The following is a 16,365-nucleotide window of genomic DNA, read 5'->3' as shown; positions in this document are numbered from 1 at the left end:
GTTTACCAGAGCTGTGCTCAATTTTAAAGTTTGTAGTTTCTCTTAAACTTGTATAACCATTCAAATATGTCTGGACATGTTAATGAACAGTTGCTAGGTTATAGCAGCTGAGGTTGTCAGACTTTAGCAACAATACTTTAGTTAAGACATATACATGTGTTTTCTAGAGACACAAATAAGGCAACAGAGGAAAGTTTGCAACAAATGACAGCATGTGCCTCTTTATTATGTGTTTCAAAGAGTCTGTCATCAGATTTAATCTAATATGATGAGCCACGAACCAAAAATGTTAAAAACTTCACAGTGGTTTTCGGGTGCATGTTTGGGGCTCTATTTATAAACTGTGCAAATGCATGTTTTAGATGGAGTAATGGAAGGCAGAGGAAAAAGAAGAGATATAATGGCACCAGAGTGACATTCTTGAGTTACAACCAAGTCACGAGTGGCCAGTCACCCAAACACGCAGCAATTACTGCAAGTTCATTGAGCCTGTTATAAAGCTCAGTGTAATAGCCAATGCTGTGTCAGTAAATCACTCTAATCGTGAATCCAGGATTTCTGTTTTTAGTGTACAACTGTGATTCTAGTGAGTGAGAGTAGTAAAGTGCAGTAGTATTTGATGTCTGTCCTCTTGATCTGGTTGTAGAACCCCTCTCACAGGGATCAGTGACTTCACAACCACCAAGAACAAGATCATTCAGCTGTGTCTGGAGCTCACCACCACCGTTCAACAGGTCTGCACACTACTGAACAAACAGCACACATGTTGCTAGCCCTGGGGAAACATACATACACAAACATCTTCACAATTGTTTTTCCACTCGGCACAAACCAGCTGTGGGGCACAGACATAAAGGATAAAGTGAAGTAGAAAAGAGTTATGGGAAATGTGGTCTGGCAGCCATGACATGAGCCTGAAGCCAGCAGTCTTAGTACATTATTGCAAATGCTTATGTTTTTCTTGGGCTGTTTTCTCCTCTCGCTGGCTAATGAGAGACCCCCTTAGTGTGGGGACGTTTAATGGTAAATGCTGCTTTTGTGTTTCCAGTTTCATAAAACCCAGTGGCGCTCTTTTAAAGGGGCCTGCCAGCCTTCCCCAGGCTGCCTACTCCCTCAGCCATGTGGTTCCTGTTTTGCCTCCAAGATGCTCGCAGGGGAGAATGTACTGTCTGAAAGCTCTTCCTGTGTGTAGGTCTAATGCAGGGGCGACGTTGTGGTCCTGCCAGATACATGGCTAACTGTGAAAGCAGAGCATCGGCAAACATCCACATCCGTCATATTTCACAAGTTTGTGGCGAGAATTGCTCTACCATTGCATCATAATACAGCCTCAGTTTGTCAGTTTATAAAACCATTAGTGGGGCCTCATGCTTAAGTCTTAAACAAAAGAAGCTGTTTAGTGGCTTTTTCTTCTTAATCAAAGCTATTATTTTCTCCCAAAAGTTTTTCTCAGTCATAGCTTAATAGGCAGTGCATGTTAAACTGCCAGTGAAAGTGGCTGCTGGGACTGGGACTGCAGGTGTCATTTTTAGAGGGGTATTGCATCAAAATAAATTCCTTTCCCAGAGTGCCTATTTCCTCGCCAGCGTCTGGGATTTCAGCTGCTCTGGTGATTTACCATGGGTGGCTTGGTCATGGTTCTCCAGAGAAAGTGGGGGTATACATTTCCCACACTGCCATCTAAAGCACAGAGGTTATGGTGTAGAGTAAACTCCTGATAGGTGTTGAAAAAGCCTTGTAAGACTTGAGTGATAGTTTCCTCCAACAGGTGGGGCAGAGATGCATTTCACAATTATTTTTGCTTTAAATCTGCCACAGCAATACATGAAAACTGATGAGGGAGATTCATTTCCAATTGTCACATCACTTGAGAATGTGGCTCTGGGTTAAAATACAAACTTTCTATGTGCAAACCATTTGGAATCCCTTTGTTTTTTCATTAGAGGCGGGTCAGAGTATAAACCACACTGCTAAATAAAACTGGTTGCACAAGAGACTGCCATAGTGTTCAGTTTTATGATGGGGGAGGACGGCGTGAGGTTTGCCCTGCTTGTTCATGAACTTCAGCCAAGAATTAGAGCTTTTCAGATCACACAATTTATGTGTTCTGCCTGAATGAGGCCTGTGTTTACACACAATGGGACATAGCCATAAAACTGTGAGCGCATCACCCCTCTTGGCTGACCTGATGACGAAGAGGTCATTCGCTTTCAAGAGTCATTTTTCATCGATCCCTGTCTCTTTTGTCTGAGCTTTTCACTCCTGAAGTGTAACCACATATCAAATTTGCCCCTCTATTTTTAGTAGAGTAAATATAGAACAATTTATCCCATGATGTAGATCGAAGACTCGAATGTAACAAATGCATCCATCATATGTTAATACCATATGAATAACAGTATGTCAGGAAGCTGGGCTTAAAGTACTGCAGTCCATGCCTTTTTTTTTTTTTTTTTGAGCGGGTTCCTGCACTGTGCCAGCACTACTCTCTCTCGGCCACTTCATTGCTTGACCATGCAAATCCGCTCTGGTGGCAGATCAAAGACCCACAGAGCTGCACATACAGAGTCATCTGATCCACACCGGCTGCGGGATCAAGTCCATAACGTGAGGGATCAGTACACATAAGGAATTGTCCATCAGCTTCTCTCAACACTCAGTTGTGTTCTGGCTTCTGTCTACTACAAAGACTCGAAAGTCTTGGGTTTTGACAAAGACACAGGATTAATTTGGTTTTCACAAACAAATCTTAAAGGATTATCTGTGATATTGTGTTCACAAGAATGGGATGGTACAATGAAACAAGAGAAATGTTGACTGGAGTCTGCCAAGCAATGTCTGAAGCACATAATAATAAAACACTGTTTTGTTTTTGCAAACTCTAAACATTGACATATGTATTATTAGCTCATCTTTTTTGGCTCAGTCAATAATGTCGTCTCCCAAGAATGGATCAGTTTCTGAAAGAAAAATATGCAGTTCCATGTTTTGTGCAAGCGAAGCTACATTCTTGCTGAAACCACCATATATTCTTGGCTGACTTAAGAAAATATATTGTATGGAAACATGACTTTGGGACCAGCGTATGTCAAATTGACCCTCATGATTGCATGTTTTCCTAGTTTGTGTTTACATAGGTTCTCTTTTTTTCCCTCAAGTAAAGGAAATGTGGAACATGTATACTACTTTCCAAAAAAATGTCCTTTCAGCAAGTTCTCAAACACATATCATTTTTTTTTAGAAATCTGTAGTTCTCTTGGACATATTTAGTGAACATTGTGTGTATTGTACTCCGCTTTTATGTGAAGTCATCCCTTCAGGCCACAGACAGTCGGGCTGATTTCAATGCAGCGCAAACAAACCAACAGTATGACAAGCCAAGTGTATTTGACAACAGACGTTCCCCTTTAGCCCAGTGGAATGTGCAAGCTATGGAAGTATGGAAAAACTTGCACGACCCCCATTCGCTGTCTGCACAATGGATTTTGAAAGAACAACAGAGGTGGCTTTGTACATGGCACATGCCTATGCATGTCACCAATACTGCAAAGGATCACAACACTGGTTTCCCTTTATTGTGCGTCGACAAAGTGGCTTGTGAAATACATGTACTATTCTCGTTCACCTGTGTTTTGATGGATGGCGTTCCCTGGGGCTTGCCATCATCGAGCCAAATCCATAAACATGAAGAGGCCCCCCGCATACACAGTGAACTTCCCCCGTCCCTGCTCTAAGTGGGGACCCTTTCACCACTAACAACACAGTTGTCAGTGGAGGCTGTTTCCTCAGCTGTGTCCAGTCCAGCTGCAGTCGGAGAGCAGAGCATGGACACTTGGAGGGGGCGGTGGTCAGTCTGCCAGCTGAGTTTGCAGATTTTATCGATGGTTCTTTCCCAAAACAGTCACGACCACGGCTACTGCTTGACTACAAGACCCCTGCCTCCCCTAGCCCACCCACTCACTGTATGGTATCATTATAGCAAGCAGCAATGCACATTTTTTTAAGAAAAATGAAGTCACTACTTGGATCAGGTTTTTCAGAAAATCCTTACATGTTTTACTCAGACTGTTTCCCACTGTGTCATCTGCACATTGTTACTATATGAGTGTTAGTATGGTATTTATGTTCCAATGTAGTTAACTAAACCACACAGGACATTATGCAATTATAGCAATACCAAAATTTGGGCAGAGATGTAATTTGACTCTAAAAGCTGTTTTTTTGTGGCTGTCCTTCATTTTTCTCAGTTCTATATCTGGAATTTTGATTATATTGTATTTACTCAACCCCTATACTTTTTCCTTCTCTAGCCATTGAATAACCTCTTCCTCTTCCCTGTTGTTTACTGCTCTTCGGCCTAATCTGTCATCACTTTTTTTCTTTGTAACAGGACTGCAGTGTTTACGAAATGGAAGAAAAGATCCTGGAAGTTGTAAGTATACCATATCTCTTCTCCCTGTTTCCCATGATGTAAGCTAATTGAGACTCAGAGGTTCCTGTATAATGGGGAAGAGACTTGTTTGACTGTTTGGGTAAAGGTCTTTTAACGTAGAATTTGTGTGACACATTCTGAGCACCAAGGTCAGTTTTGAGTGAATAGCGGAGAGGGGGCTATACGATTGCCAGTGGAAGGGGCGGCTCTAACACGCCTTCACCATCAATCACTGTTTCCTGTTGCTGACATTCTCCAGACTCCTTGGGCTAACACTGAGCTTCTCAAACTTCTCCTATGACCCTGTCTCTCATTCAGGGACCTGTCTCTTCCACATCAGGACAAAGTCTCTTCATCCATTTCTTTGTTTCATAGGATTTGCATTGTCCTGCACTTTTTCTCATGCCTCCTTGTGTTCATATCTTTGCTCGTTTTTTTTTTTTTTTTTACTTTTCTCTCCTCCTTTTACATTTTGCTTTACTTCGTCTTCCCTTCATTCCCTATACTTTTCTTCTGAGCACCATTATAGTTTCTACACAAAGTGAAGACCGTGTGTTTTAAAACAAAGTGCACATGTCTAAGAAGAGACGTCACAGAAAAGGCCCCTCTAATTAAGACAAATTGAAGTTTTTAGCAAGCAGAAAGCAGCAGTGTGTACAGAAGACTGATTTCAGTGTTTTGTGTACACGTACATCCAGTTAATGGTACACTAATGCACCCCTTTAACCTATTAAACCCCTCACATAAACACACACATGTACATAAGGAGTAAAACAATTAGACCCAAGCAGCTAATGTGTCACGCGCAGCAGTGCAGCCTGTCGTGTTCTAACCTGTAAAACATAATACCTGCATTACAGCTTTAAGTGTAGTAGTCTGAGCACTCTTTCATTGGTTCATTTCCTTTTGTGTTTGCCTTCGCAGTCTAAGATTCTGAACAACATTTGTGATCAAACCGTGAGAACCACCTCTGACCCCCTGATGAGCCAGTCAGCCTGCTTGGAGGAAGTCCAGCTGACCAACATCAAACCAGGCGAGGGTCTGGTAAGGAATGCTGGGAGATCTTTTTTTATCTTGCACATTTTTTACTCAAAATCCAATGTCTGTCTTATGGGATGGCACACCAGGAATGCAAGCAATGTGTGTGAAATTGTGACCATCAAGTCCCTGTTATACATATCTCTGCCTCTGGAGTATTATACGCAACCAGAACTGCAAGAAATGTTTACTCAAGTCTTTTTTTTTTCCCTCCAGGGTATGTACATCAAATCTACCTACGATGGATTACATGTCATCACTGGAACCACAGAACATGTGAGTATGACATTATGCTGACTACATAGTGACAGCTTCTGATGGGTTTTCCCCGGGTTTTTGGAGGACTTAGGTGTTGTTCCTGCTATTTTTTGAGTAAAAGTTGTGCATTTTTGTGTAATTTTCAACATGTATTCTTAAAAACATCTCAAAGAAAGAAGTCAACCGTAACAGGTTCATGAAGTATATAATATTAACTGTATAAAGGCTAAGTTTTAAGAGTCTTGAAATGATAGCGAAACCCCTGAGTTGTATTTAGTGTGGTCAGCTCGTACTTATTCCTTCATCACTTATGGAATTTCCTGATTTTTACACCATCACAAGAACTTGTTTCTGACAACACCCAGCTCTTATCCTCCTCCTCATCTTCCTCCTCACTTCCCTCCTCCGGTGCTCAAACTGAGTTATCTGAAGGAGTTCACAACTGCTCTTCTGTTAAGGGAATTGTTTTTGATATTCAGAGATTGTTGGCATGAAAGTAAACAGCCTCCACAGAAAATCCTACCTTTCCCCACACTGACACAACCAGTCAGTGACTAATGCGCCAGCATCAATGCCACGGTTGGATCCTCATGCCTCCGGTCTTTAATTGTGAATCAGGACCTGAATCATCGCTAATAATGACTAGTTAATGCCACTTGACATCTGTGTGAAATGAAATACAATTGAACTGATATTCATACACACAGAGAGGGTTGGCGTTTTCTCACGATTTTTGCTGGATATGTTTTCTTTTTTATATATTTAATTACATGCTTTCACTTCAACTGGAAAATGGGGAATGAATGACTCTCAGATGACCTCCACCTCTAAAAAACTTTGGTCATGGCTTTAAATCATGTGTTATCAATGAGTTTGAGTGTTTGACCCTTTCTATGTGTGTCTGTTCTTCAGTCGCCTGCAGACTTGACCAGGAAGATCCATGCAGGTGATGAGGTGATACAAGTTAACCAACAGACAGTGGTGAGAACAGTATTTTATTGGATTTCCTTTAAATATATACATAAGGGTCCGATCAAGCGAAAGTGAACATCAACATGAAAAGTAAATTTGCACACATCATTTATCAAGTGGGCTCATTTTTTAGTTAAAGATCTCAATTTTATGGAACTGTTATCCTTTTTCAAATACCACTTGTAGAAAAAAAGGTACAACTGATTTTTTTGATTGTATTTTTTACACCATAGCCATGCCTCAGACATAAAAATATAGCTTGAATTTGACGCTAAAAATTATATCTAAAAAAATTTGAAAATTTATTCAGTCTTCACAGTTAAAGAGACTATCTGTGAACAGTTACCGAGAAATTATTCTTTATTTGTAATTTACCTATATCAGTATGGACTACCACTATTTGTAAATAACACTGTGTTAGTATTAAATACTTTAAATAAAGCATTGTGATTATATCTGACTTGTTGTTTTAAAAAATAAGTCAACATTTTGGGTGATGCATACAATGGTAAAGAGTCATCCACATGTTACTATGTCAGCCTGTCCATGTGTTGCCACATTCTCATGTCAGTAAAACAGAGACTTTTCAATATTTTACTCCACAATTTATTTTCTTAAAAAATTGATGTCCGTTTCAAGTCCATGTGTTACCGAGCAGTGATGTGACATTTTTCACCTAAAAAATTCATCTCCCCACATTTTGTTATACATAATGTTAAAGTGCTTATAAATACCTTCTGAAATATGTATATTACATGCATTTAAATTACTCTGCTTACATGACAGAGACTGTTGAACATGAAATGTGTCCACGTGTTACCTCTCAGTCGGACCCATATTTGACTGTGTCTAGTGGGAACACTCATTATGTATTGTAAATTCTGTGAGTGCATATTTTCACATGTGTCACATCCTGTATACCAGGTGGGCTGGCAGCTGAAAAACCTGGTTACCAAACTGAGGGAGGACCCTAAAGGTGTGGTTCTACTTCTGAAGAAGAGGCCTACAGGCACAACCGGTTTCACCCCAGCCCCACTCAAGAACATGCGCTGGAAGCCTCCAGTACCACAGGTACATACCCATACACTAATGTACATGTACATACAAACTGGGCTTCCTTTCAATCCTAGAGATCAGCAAAAGCCTGTGCGTCTATTCATTGTGAACCAATTATCAGGGTTTTAGGGAGGTGGTTCCAAAGTGGCAAGCTCAGACAAGTGTCACAGAGCCACCCTGAAAGTGCTGCTGGCTGAACTGAATAGAGCATTGATGTTTTTTCATGCATAACACCAGAGGAAAATAGACATGAGTCTCATGATGTCATTCAGGATCTGAGATAAAGCAGACAGTCTCAGTAGTCTGCCCAGAGACTACCTGATTTATCACAAACAAAGTCTGATGTTGTAATCGGTAGTGTTGGTGGGATTGTAAATTGGTCAGTTGAGAGGAAACAGCAAGACTGAAAATAAAGCACATTATTCTCCAGAAGAAAACACCCTAAATGTTTATTGTTCAAAGAAAGGTCAGTTCTGGGAGGGGCAGCTGCTAAATATTGTCCTAATAAGGTTACGTGACTGTAATCCAATTTGCTATTCTCCTTCATATGACCACATTAGGCTTGGTGTGGCTCTTAACCACATCTCTTCCACCTGAGTCTCCATTAACAGGCAGAGAAGAAGACAATAAGCCCGTTGTAAACCTAGAATACCAAAATTCAGACTTTGGCATTGTCTTATCCTGCGAAGCCTGAGAAGGCAAGATGACCCGATATCAGATAAGAATGGGTTTCTCAAAACAGCAAAGAGGCTCTCAACACAAAGGTGGCCAACATCAACATGTCCACAAGCATCTTGTCTTAACAAGCAGCCAGAGATATCAGAGTTAGACATCTTAGTTTATCTGTGATAAAAAGCTCCAAAAGGAAAGAAACAAATCACTCACCTGTGTTCAGGAATGAGTGGTGGCTTGTATTTCTCTGTGTTTTGTACACATGGGAGTCATGTGGTGTCAGAGATCTCACATCTCAAATCTGAGTTTGTTATTAATATATCACATCTACTCCACTGTATCATTAGACATATCATTTAAGTCTAATTAGAATAGCAGAGTGAGAACCATACATTTAGTCAAGGGCACAATGTTGTCGAGTGTTGGGAAACATAACTGTGGTAAATGAGTACAGTTTTAAGTACATGTCTCACAACTATTTCGGGCTTCACTTACAATCTTTCCATACCTCAAACAAGAAGGTTCATACTCAAGCAGACACACACAAGCACTTAAACGTCTCACCACATCTGGTGAACTCCTCCCAGCCATCAGCCAGTAGTATTTAGTCTTAATTTGGGTTTTAAAAGAAACTTTGAACATAAACTGCAAACACTGGCTTTATCTGAGTTTTGTGTGCGATGTTAAAGGTATTGATTAGATGTTTGTGTTGGTATTTTCCAGAACAATACCTCCTTGATCAGAGCCCAGTCTCCATGCGGCTCAGCTAATGGATCAGCCAAAAAGGAGAAGCCTGCAATTTTGGACTTATACATCCCACCTCCACCTCAAGTGCCATACACCCCACGGTAAGCTGTCTTATTTCATATTGTATTTTATTAAGTCTAGTTTCATGCAGTAGTGGTCGTTCTACTCAGGACATAAAATGCAAGCTGTGGAACAACCCAAGGCACAACTTACAGAAAGGGTAAAGGTGATTCGCCACCCCGTTGTGAGCCTACCAGTTAACCTTTGCCACATTTCCTCACCCAGACCTTTAAGGCCATGGGTAATGAGTGTGGACCCCTGATCACTTACCTCCTTCCACTCCCACAGCACACTTTGTTCTTGTCTTTAACCCACCAGTCCCAACACACAGTCCTTATGCAATGATTGTTTTTCCACACAGAGAGGTGAGAACAGACTCCTTCTCCAGCATTAGCAAAAGACCAAAGGGCTCTGAGTCACCCAACTCCTATTTGGACCACGAGAGCAGAAGGCGCTGCACCATCGCAGATTATGACAAACTAAGCGTTGGCTGCCCTATCGAAGCTAATGTGATTCAGTCTAGAATGAGAGAGCACAAGCCCTCACGTGGTCAGTATGACATTTTCTTGAACGTTTCACAAAAATGTACAGGGTTAATGGTCTTAAAATTCATGAATATTAAAATTATGTTTTCTTTTAGGCAAGCCCCGTCCTCTGTCTATGCCAGTGGATACATGCGTTGGCTTGTATGACCCCTACGCTAAACCTTGGACACAAGGCAGAAAAGGTGTGTATGCAAAAAGGGTTGGCGATATGATGTATATAATGTACAATGGTAGAGTGTGTCCTGCTGTAGGAGCTATTCCTTAGTGTCCAGGTCCAATCAGTTTGCATCTTTCACATGCTTATTCAGAATCATGTGGATCCAGCTGCCTCATAATGTTAAGTCACAGTAATGCACCTGTGAGGACCTCTGATTACCATGATGATCAGACATTTGCTCATAGTAGTTCACTTTGACAGTGTTTAGAGATGAAGGATGAGCCAATGTCTAGGCTTTTTTTGTTATATGCTAAAATTAGCTGAAGATAAGGTGATATTTCTTTGAATCTTGAAATTTTTGTCATCATTCATATTAAAATGTTGTCTTGTGAGGACAGTTTTTTTAGTAACGGTTTAAATATGGGATGAAAATAAGATGAAATGTGGTATTTTATGTTATTTCAGAACAATTACTACATCATGATGTATACAGTGACATAAATTAAATGTACAATGACACATCGATTGTAATTCTACACATTTTGCCGCGTGTGATTTTATGAGCCACCTTTGTTACTATATTGCTCTCAACCCTGCTGATAAAATGATTCTCACTTTCTCTCTGCCTCAGGTGAAGATCTCCTGTACAGATACCTGAGCAACGAGAGAATCCCCACCATTGCGGAGGAGATGCCCTCAGTGTCGCCACCCTACAGGCCAGCAGGAGAACAACACCTGGTCAGAGTGGACCACATCCGCGGCAGTCGCTACTACTCCAACTCAGAGCTTCACAACAGTGCCACCATCCCCTACCAGGAGGACATGAAAAAGGCACCTGTTGCCCCTGTCTCCAAGCGTAAAACGGCAGAACGCTCACTACTGGTCAGTTGGATCACGCGACTTAAGCTATTGACTCACTGATGATGCGCTTCCTGTTCGGGGCTTCCTGTTCCTGTCTTGTGTCCTTCCTCAGTGCCTTTTTTTTTGTAATGTTAAGCTGTATTTTAGCAGCTTCGGGCTTTCTCACACTCCTCTCTCCCAAACCTCCCATATTTACATGGTGTTACTAGTACTACCAACTACTACTCCCTCAACCAAGCTTTTGTAGTACTCACTACATTCGTCACCACCCCTTTAACACTGCCCACAACCCTCCCTGTCTCTGACTACAAGCCCCATCTCAGCCTCAAGAGGATACAGTTTGTTCAGGTTTAGGACACTTTGGCCTTGCGTGCTGTTTATGGACTCTTCTGTACATATTAATTTATGTCATGTTTCAGTTATTTCAGTCTCCGGTACCATTATTTAATACTTCAGTATGTGAAGTTACTCAGAAAACTTGCCTGATATTTCTTCAGATATTGGTTTTATTTGCATAAATAAGTTAGAGCATATTCTGTTGGTGAAGTACTGTGCTTATACTATACATGTAACTTGTTTTCTTTTTTGTGAGCAGTTAACTTCACTATCATCTGCCAATGGTTGCCTCTTTAAAGCTATGCATATTCTTCAGAAAGATTTTATAGTCACTTCATTTGACAATGCTGCATTGGTTGGTGAAGGAATATTTTTTATCTTGTCACTGGCAAATATTTGTGCTGGTTTTAAAGCTATGCACTCCATTTAGTGCAGTCTAAACTTTTATATCTGGTGTTTCAGTTTACTCTACAATTACCCACCTAAAGGGCCTATACATACAGCTGGTTGACAGTAATAGCTGGTTTTTGGAAACCAGTGTTTTGAACCAATCTTTTAGGTCAAATGGCCTACTATTAGCTCATGCAATGGAAATGCAGAATGACAGTATTATTTAAAAATACAGGAAAAAAGTGTCTGTTGTTGCTTTACCTGCCTTTTGTAAGATTTGCATAGCATTTTATTAAAAGTCACAGTTTATTTCAGCGATCTTTTGTATTGTCTTTATTTTACTACTTGATGTTGAACAAATGTAGTGTGTGATTGTTTTCTAAAACTACAATTTACTTATTCTTGTAAGGACAACTTAAATATAAGTGCGGTCTTATTACCAGTTTTACACTCAAAGTGGCATATTTCATCAAGAGTAAGTGACTAAATGGTAGTTTTCGCACTTAATGTCTCTAAGAGGTGAATACAAAAACAAAATGTCAAGCCACCTGGCTTTCTAACCCGCTTTGACATTTAAGGTGAACCCTGCTTCTGTTTTCAAAGCATATAATGAAAAGGGATAGCTCATGTCATGTTACCTTTTCTGCGTCTCAAATGGTGATGATTATGCAACTGCTTCCCTGTTTGATGAATTTTAGATTCCATCTGGAGGACCATATGGTCAAAATAGGTTGTTCCATCAGGGGATCTTATCCCTGCACATATGTCAGCTTTTAAACCTTAAATGTGAGGTTAGGGTTACTTTGTCTGACAGCTTTCACCTTTGTCATTGATTTGAAGAAGTGTTTGCCTGGGAGGAATCGCCTGAAAGCACCTTTCATCATGGAACTGAAGATCTGAACGCTGTCTCCACTCTTTTGCCTCTTTTCCTCCACCTATGTTTCTCTTTGCATGATTTTATTGATTTGAGAGGAGTCTCTTTTCGTATCTTTCATCCACTAGTTCTTCCCTATTGCTCTGCAAATGCCTGCCAAGCTATAGTCGCCTGTGGTCCTCACTAATTTGCACTTTCTGAAAACCTGTGGTCTGCCTAAACACTACCTGCACTCTGTTTAACCCACTGCTAAGTCTGCTAACCACTAACATGTTATGCCTGCACATCACAAATGGTTACAAGGGAATGATATGATGAATTATTTGTAGTGTATGCATGTGAAATAACTTACTGTCTTTGTTCAATAATTATGTTTTTATCACAAATCACAAATTAAGCCAAATGAAGACACTTATGTAGACATGTAGGTGTGATTAATATACAAGGTTTATGTGCTGCTGGGGAGGAATTTGGTTTAACACAAATACTAAAAACGTAAGTTGCAATAAGGAAAAAATCAAAATGATGATAAAATCTAAACTTATCATTAGTAAACTTAAAGATCTACAAGAATATCTGTTCTAAGTCGTTAGCTCCATCTCCAACATGTGATAACGCACAAATCTTTATGTATCACAGGGACTCGACTGGCACTCTAGCAGTGACTTCCTCAACCGGTGAGTGCATCCGCCTCATTCACACACAAACACACACATAGAGTGATGTGGTTCATAGGTCAGAGTAGAAACATTAGAGCAGGGCGGGTCCAGTTTTCCTACTGGGAGTGACAGTCAACCCACTGTGGAATCTCTTTAAAACTAGCCACGGGGTGCAGGGTCAGTGGGTGGGCTGTTTTTATGATCTGGGAAAGTATGCCATAGACAGGCAGGCTTAGATTAATTAAAGCATAGACAGGAAGAAAAACTAATGTTGACAGCTGAAAGGAAAAATAGCAAAATTCCCATCTATGTGAGGATCTTTGAACCACAGTGTTATTCAGAACTCCTTGAACTTTACTGAGCTGTGCCAGTGATGACAAAGAACAAAAATAATGCTATTAGAAAACATCTCCTCCTACACATTTGCTAAGAACTCTCTCCTTTGGGCCTGAGTGAAGAATATAGATGCAAAGAATGTATAATTATTTAAGCCAATTATAGCAAATAATCTGTAGTTATGTGTGATACGGAGGTAAAAAATCACTTTATTGTAACGTTGTTTGGGCTTCAAAGACAGACTTAAAAGCCTTAAATGCTTATTGTAGAGTGATTCGTTGTCGTGTCTCGGGGCCTACTGCCATGCACAACATTCCAACTTGTCCACCATCCACCCCCGAGACACCTTCACAATATCTTTACAAATGTCAGTGTTATGACAAATCTATGTACAAATCTATGAACCAAAAATAGCGGCACCCCACTGTGAGATATGATGACATCAGCAGATGCCCTGGTGTCCCCTCTAGTCATGGATGCAGGGCCTGAGGAGGCGTGACTCCCCGTATTAACCACAGTGATCGATGACGAAACGCCTCGCACGGTGCCCGCACCCTTCCTTGTTGTTCTATTCTAAGAACGATGCATAAACACAACACATCCGGTTTGTTCCACGCTCAATCAAAACGCATTACTCACATTCAGAATATATATAGATGCTGTAGTAAATCTAGCAGATAAGTGGGTGACTCATTGTTGGTGGGGGTTTATGAACATGTGACAGTTGATAGAATTTGACTGACACAGGATTTAATTATCCCATAAAGACCCAGACAGCGACCAGTGACCAAAAGCATCTTCTGATCTAAAATGTTTAATAACTGTTGAGCCATTAATCCTATCAATATATGTAAATAATTGCAGTTTGTCATCTTTTTATGGTCATCAGATATGACCCATTTGGACGTTCAGAGGTTCTGTAGTGAACGTGGAAACACCATCATCTTCTACAACATTGATTCACCAGTAAAACCCATGGAGTTTAACAAATGACAGTGGTTGCAGATGCTCGTTTTTTTTTTTTTGTTCAGTTAATGATATATTTTGCTGAAAGTCACTTTTTCTTCAGTTTTTTCTGTTTTGATATAACATTTAACCCATAAGGACCTAGTGTGACTTTTGTGGCAATTACCAAACGAATTTTTCTCTATATATAACCTTTCCTAGGTGATTTATCACCATTTGTTATGATATTATCCTCTGAATTTTGCATTTTTTTCCAGTGAAAATCATGTATTTTCCTATATTTAATTGACTGATCATGTTGATGTTCATAAAAGCTCAAAGTAAAGTCAAAGGTTATTGTATCAAAACAGAAAAAAACTGAAGAAATAGTGACTTTTTCAGTAAAACGTATCATTCATTGAACATAAACCCAGTGTGTCCATCCACTGTCACTGATCCAACTCCAAGGGGTTCACTGGTGAATCAATGCTGTAGAAGATGACGGTGTTTCCACGTTCACTACGGAGCCTCTGACCGTCCAAATGGATCATATCTGATGACCATGAAAAGATGACAAACTGTATTTTACGCCAATTATTTACATGTATTGATAGGATCGGTGGATAAACAGTTTAGAGCAATAGATGCATTTGGTTGCCAGTGGATGTTTGGGTCTTTATGGGTTAAACTGACTCTGAACTATTTTGAACATCTACGTGATCAGTGAATTAAATATAAGAAAATACTTCATTGTCACTGAAAAATTCAAAATGCAGAGGAGTATAATGCATATTGCAGTAAATAGTGATAAATCACTTGGAAAAGGTTAAATGTAGAGAAAAATTCATTTGGAAGTCACCATAAAAACAACTCTGGGCCTCTAAGGGTTAAACACAACAAAGTCTAACACTTATTTTATTCCCACATATGCCTGATCATCTCCTGAAACTGACAGTATCTTGAAGTTACAAGGCATGGAGACACTTGTTTTTACGTTCAGTTACTGATAGGTAACTCCGTAGTGAACGTGGAAACACCGTCATCTTCTACAGCATTGATTCACCAGTGAACCCCTTAGAGTTGGATCAGTGACAGTGGATGGACACACTGGGTTTATGTTCAATGAATGATACGTTTTACTGAAAAAGTCACTATTTCTTCAGTTTTTTTCTGTTTTGATACAATAACCTTTGACTTTACTTTGAGCTTTTATGAACATCAACATGATCAGTCAATTAAATATAGGAAAATACATGATTTTCACTGGAAAAAAATGCAAAATTCAGAGGATAATATCATAACAAATGGTGATAAATCACCTAGGAAAGGTTATATATAGAGATAGGCTTCAAAGGTATTTGATGAAGAAGTCCTTTTTTCTTCAGTTTTCCCTGTTTCTGATATAATTACCCTCAACTTTACTCTGAACATTAATGAATATCTACATGATCAGTATAGTAAATATGGGAAAATACCGAATTTTCATTTAAAAAGAAGATAATATTACAATAAATGGACAAAAATCACTTAAAAAAGGTTAAATAGAGAGAAAAATTCATTTGGGGCCTGCCACAAAAGTAGCACTGGGTCTTTATGGGTTTAGTACTATATTGATTTTGGCATAATCTGTAAAAACAAGACTTTTTTTCTATGTGACACAGCTTATAATAGGATGCTTCAAAGGTATCAGTGTCTCTTCATTTTCACTGAAAAATTCTAAATGAAGAGGATGATATTGTAGTAAATGGCAAAAAATCACTTGGAAAAGGTTAAATGTAGAGAAAAAATCAGTTGGAAGTCACCATAAAAACATCTCGGTGCCTTTAAGGATTAAACACAATAAAATTTAACATTTATTTTGTTACCACATATGCCTGACCATCTCCAGAAACTGACAGTATCTTGAAGTTGCAAGGCATGGAGACACTTGTTTTTATGTTCAGTTATTGATATATTTGATGAAGAAGTCACTTTTTTCAGTTTCCCCTGTTTCTGATATAATTACCCTCAACTTTAATGAACATCTA

At 39.6% G+C, this 16,365-nt stretch overlaps 1 protein-coding gene across 1 annotated transcript in view; it reads left to right on the top strand.

The window, feature by feature from the left end:
* LOC115413864 (connector enhancer of kinase suppressor of ras 3-like) overlaps positions 1–16,365 on the top strand; it is a 52,133-nt gene that overhangs the window by 21,883 nt on the left and 13,885 nt on the right. The window contains exons 4-14 of the mRNA XM_030126984.1: positions 647–734; positions 4,391–4,432; positions 5,357–5,476; positions 5,687–5,746; positions 6,641–6,709; positions 7,625–7,771; positions 9,152–9,276; positions 9,597–9,784; positions 9,876–9,962; positions 10,569–10,819; positions 13,038–13,075. Of these exons, the coding sequence (XP_029982844.1) occupies positions 647–734; positions 4,391–4,432; positions 5,357–5,476; positions 5,687–5,746; positions 6,641–6,709; positions 7,625–7,771; positions 9,152–9,276; positions 9,597–9,784; positions 9,876–9,962; positions 10,569–10,819; positions 13,038–13,075 (1,215 nt within the window). The remainder of the gene's footprint in view (positions 1–646; positions 735–4,390; positions 4,433–5,356; positions 5,477–5,686; positions 5,747–6,640; positions 6,710–7,624; positions 7,772–9,151; positions 9,277–9,596; positions 9,785–9,875; positions 9,963–10,568; positions 10,820–13,037; positions 13,076–16,365) is intronic.

Source organism: Sphaeramia orbicularis, chromosome 22 (genome assembly GCF_902148855.1).
Source record: "Sphaeramia orbicularis chromosome 22, fSphaOr1.1, whole genome shotgun sequence".
Classification (NCBI taxonomy): Eukaryota; Metazoa; Chordata; class Actinopteri; order Kurtiformes; family Apogonidae; genus Sphaeramia; species Sphaeramia orbicularis.
Note: the sequence above shows the minus strand (reverse complement) of the source record. Positions and strands in the feature narration are given on the sequence as shown.